Source organism: Bremia lactucae, linkage group LG3 (assembly GCF_004359215.1).
Source record: "Bremia lactucae strain SF5 linkage group LG3, whole genome shotgun sequence".
NCBI classification, from domain to species: Eukaryota; Oomycota; class Peronosporomycetes; order Peronosporales; family Peronosporaceae; genus Bremia; species Bremia lactucae.
In genome coordinates, this window is record NC_090612.1 from 1,139,508 (window position 1) to 1,143,390 (window position 3,883).

The 3,883-nt window shown below is 41.6% G+C and overlaps 2 protein-coding genes across 2 annotated transcripts; both read left to right on the top strand.

The window, feature by feature from the left end:
* Positions 1 to 473: 473 nt before the first annotated feature.
* CCR75_000717 (uncharacterized protein) lies at positions 474 to 701 on the top strand (the record flags this gene model as incomplete). The annotated part of the gene is made up of 1 exon (XM_067958823.1): positions 474 to 701. One exon carries the CDS (start codon positions 474 to 476, stop codon positions 699 to 701), a length of 228 nt encoding a protein of 75 aa, XP_067816680.1.
* A 1,383-nt stretch (positions 702 to 2,084) lies between these two features.
* CCR75_000718 (uncharacterized protein) lies at positions 2,085 to 2,972 on the top strand (the record flags this gene model as incomplete). The annotated part of the gene is made up of 1 exon (XM_067958824.1): positions 2,085 to 2,972. One exon carries the CDS (start codon positions 2,085 to 2,087, stop codon positions 2,970 to 2,972), a length of 888 nt encoding a protein of 295 aa, XP_067816685.1.
* Positions 2,973 to 3,883: the final 911 nt, after the last annotated feature.

The following is a 3,883-nucleotide window of genomic DNA, read 5'->3' on the forward strand; positions in this document are numbered from 1 at the left end:
TATAAGAATTCTGAATATTACTATATAAAGTAATATCCTGCAAATATTTTCTACCTTTTAGATAATATATTAATTAACAACCTTTAAGTGTTAATTTCATGTAACGATACGTCGTTACAGAAACAGTACAAGTCGTAGTGCCCCGTTACACTAATATATGGAAATCAGTAGATAAATGATCGTTAAGGAGGAACTTAATATATTAGTACAGTTTTACTTTTCCTATTCTAAAGTCTAAAAAGGTAACTTTGGTAGCTTGGACTTCCTAGCTACTTAGAACCTTTCTCTGCATGTCGTGTACGCGAAGTAGTCGAGGCGCCCACCTTTACTGCAATCAGTGTAGGTTGACTAGTACTGTTATCAGTACTAGCAAAGGGTGCCCTTATTAGTCTGAAACCGTTATTCATTTTGTTTATCAATGCTGACAGAAGGGGAGAAATTAAGCACCACACACTTTATCCTATATGTTAATTATGAAAGTCAAATTTGAACACAACTTAATACCTCTGAAATTTGCTGGAACGCAATCCATGATACTATTTGTCTTGCCTTTTGCAATTACTTTGTCCGCGCCAATGGTGCTCAGCTATGGCGTTTCAGTACCTGCAGCCGACAATGACCTAAATTACTGCGCTGGAGAGAGTGAAATGCGCAGCGACAGCGACAGCGGCGTTTTTCGAATTTCGACATCTGAAGCATAAATTCGTTATTGTGGCTATTAATGCAGCAAATTTTCTAACATGTTCAACCAGCGGATTTTAGCTTTACATAGCTGGAAATCCCTCTTGTGCTTGCACCTTTTACAATTCAATTTGCTGAAGTTCATACCGCACAAATGATTTTCATTGAAATGAAAAAAGCATTTAAGTCGCCCAAAATTTCTTAACACTTAGTTTTAACATCGAGTCATTGACGAAGAGTGTGCAGCGCTAGCGCAAAACTCACAGATGTTCCGACGGACTGTCATTACTTAAGCTGGATTTTTTTTTGCGTGCACGTATAATGACTTGGCTTTCTTGTTTGATGATAACAAAAATAAAACTAATTCATACATGACAAGTCCCTAATGTCACAATCGCTACGAATTGGCGGCCGAACGTTTTGCTTAAAACCGGCTTTTTTACAGCTACCAAGCTGATTTTGTTATTGAGAGCATAATTGGATTCACGAGGCACGCGAACATGCCATGCGAGGGGTGACACTGATTGCTGATTTCAGGGTGCAATGATCGCGAATCATCTTGATAGCACGGCTAATCATAACTTCCCGTTAAGAAATGTGACATTCATGATGCCAAGATTTTAGTCAAAATATACAATATGCTTCCTAGGCAAAATGATTGTGCACATTGCGTAAAAAAGACATGTTTGCGTTTTCGCGCAAGATGTCCCACTCTACCAGACCGCGGCACAGACTTCCCTTCACGTCGATATCTACTAATCACTCGTGCTTGTCGTACGTCTGCTGTACGTCTGCTGGCGTTCGGTAAGTGGATCCACCCTCTCCACTACCGCTTTGCGATCGGTTTACAGACATTTGTTACGCTGCTAGCGTCTGCCTCGGGCCAAAGAATTTACTGACCACTAATGAATACGTGAGTACTTTGAGCGGTGCAGTCAACAGAATGCACAGAAGGAGTCGTGCCTGACCCTACTTATCTAAAGAAATGAGTTCGGTCATATTATTAGATTTCTTATGGAAAAAGCACGTGCGGTGCCACCAGTAAAAATGAAATGCTGTGGGTGCAAGCTGACCATTGCTGTGCTAGGTTAGGGTACGAAGGCAAATAAAGTTTGCTAGCGCGCCATTTAACTAGCGCAACCACCACTCATTCATATTAAATAATGGTTGCTGAATTCCATTTGGCGTGCCATCATACATTTCCAGCTCGTAAACAGGCGATGCTTCGCACTGGACCTTTACAGACTGTAAAATTACTGGATCAAACAATAGACGCAAAGCGAGGACAATTGATTTCGATGTCTTGTGCCGCAATCAGATCATCCCATGCCTAAGTTTTCTCATTTTTAAAATTTCCTACAAGGGTGTAAGTAGCCAACTTTCGTATTGCTTTCAAATAAGCTATGACCACATCCCAGTCTTCGTTCGCCGAAATCGTTGCCATGTCGCAGCACTTCACAGTACCCACCTTTGCAGTGCCGCAGAGTCAACGGCATCTGTCAGACAATCCACTACGATCTCAATTCACTGCTGTGGAGCAGGCTCTGCAGCACAAGCTCCAGCAGCAGCTGATGAAGCAAGCGGACGTAGCTCAGCCACGTTCGCCGATCCAACAAGACATAGTGATGCCGTCACTCACTTTTAATAATAATCCCAAGCTGCCGTCACTTGTAGGACTGCTTAAAAAAATGCAGACTATCTCGTCTTTCGCTCCTGTGGAGTCATCGCCGCGGCAATCCCAGCTCAGCCCAGTATTGCGCAGCTTGTCGTCGACGCCATTTCAGCAAAACATGATCAGTCCTAGTATGAGAAAACACGCCGAATACGCTACTTCGAGGCATCAGGCCACTCTACCCGGATGGGAACCGATAAGTCTGCAACGCGAAAATTTATCTATGAGTCGGAGCTTTCCAGTTAAGAAGCTATCATGGTCAAATGCTTCGTCAGCGCAGATCGTGTCCTCTTTAAGGCCTTACGACGGCCATGCAACACTTCGTAGCCGCGCTTCCAAATACTGCAAAATTGAGGGCTGTGAACGTGTCTCGCAACGAAACAATTTGTGCCACAGTCATGGAGGCAAGCGCCTTTGCAAGGAAAATAGCTGCTCGTCCAAGGACCGCGGAAACGGATTTTGCATAAAGCATGGGGGCGGTAAAATGTGTTCGATGTCTTGTTGTGAAAAAAAGGCTCGACGAAAAGGACTTTGCACCCAGCACTATCGCATGTTTAATGAGCATCACTTTCAGGGTTTTGTGTCAACTCCATATACAAGCATTGTTCAGTCTGTTTGATCTTTGCGCGTCCTTGTAAAATATAAGTTTAGTTTAAATTGGCCAGTGACGGAAATATGGCACAAACTTCGATGTTTACGGCAACATGCTGATTTTTTCTCTATGCATACCTTTTAATTGACTCCTAAGCAGATCGTGGCCTTGACGGGGTCAAGCATCTCTAGCATGCAGTAAAAGCTGTATATCCGAAGGAGAAAGTGTACGATACGAAGTTGACCTGTAAATAATACAAATTGCAAAGCTAAATCTTCATTTTGCATCACCTATACACATAAAGCTTCTACTGTAGAGCAAATTGAAACTATCTTATGTCTAGACGTTCGACTTTCCACAGACGTTCCGAAGGTATTTTTGCTACATCCATATTTGTAACGGGCAAAGCAGCCCGTTTCATGATTATTATTACCTATAAGAGGAATTATAAAGAATACTTAAATTGTAGTACCCCTCTACAGAATCGCTGTAGAGTCGTGATATGTGCGTAATGAATTTCTGTGCCTAGTTGTATGTATTAATTGAAGTCAGGATTATAGAGAAGTACTAGTGCGAAGGACTTGATTATGTCAAATATAGTTTTATCTTTCCCTGTTCTAAGCTCTTCTTGGTGTCCGTTACCTTTATATTATTTCCTATAAGAGGAATAATTTAAATCATATCCTACGAGAGGAAATAAATAAAGAAGTACAAAATTATTATCTTTACTAATTCTGACTTAATAGTTCCAATATCACCAATATTGGTAATATTGACGCAGTAAGAAATTAGTTCTATGATTTGGTTATTTAACGTTTAATTCAACCCCGGCAATCGTAAAAGACACGAATGTTGTGACGATAAAATGTCTCGTCTTGCCCCCGAAAAGAAGCCGGGCATAAGCCACGGCTTCTTTTCGGGGGCAAGACGAGACATTT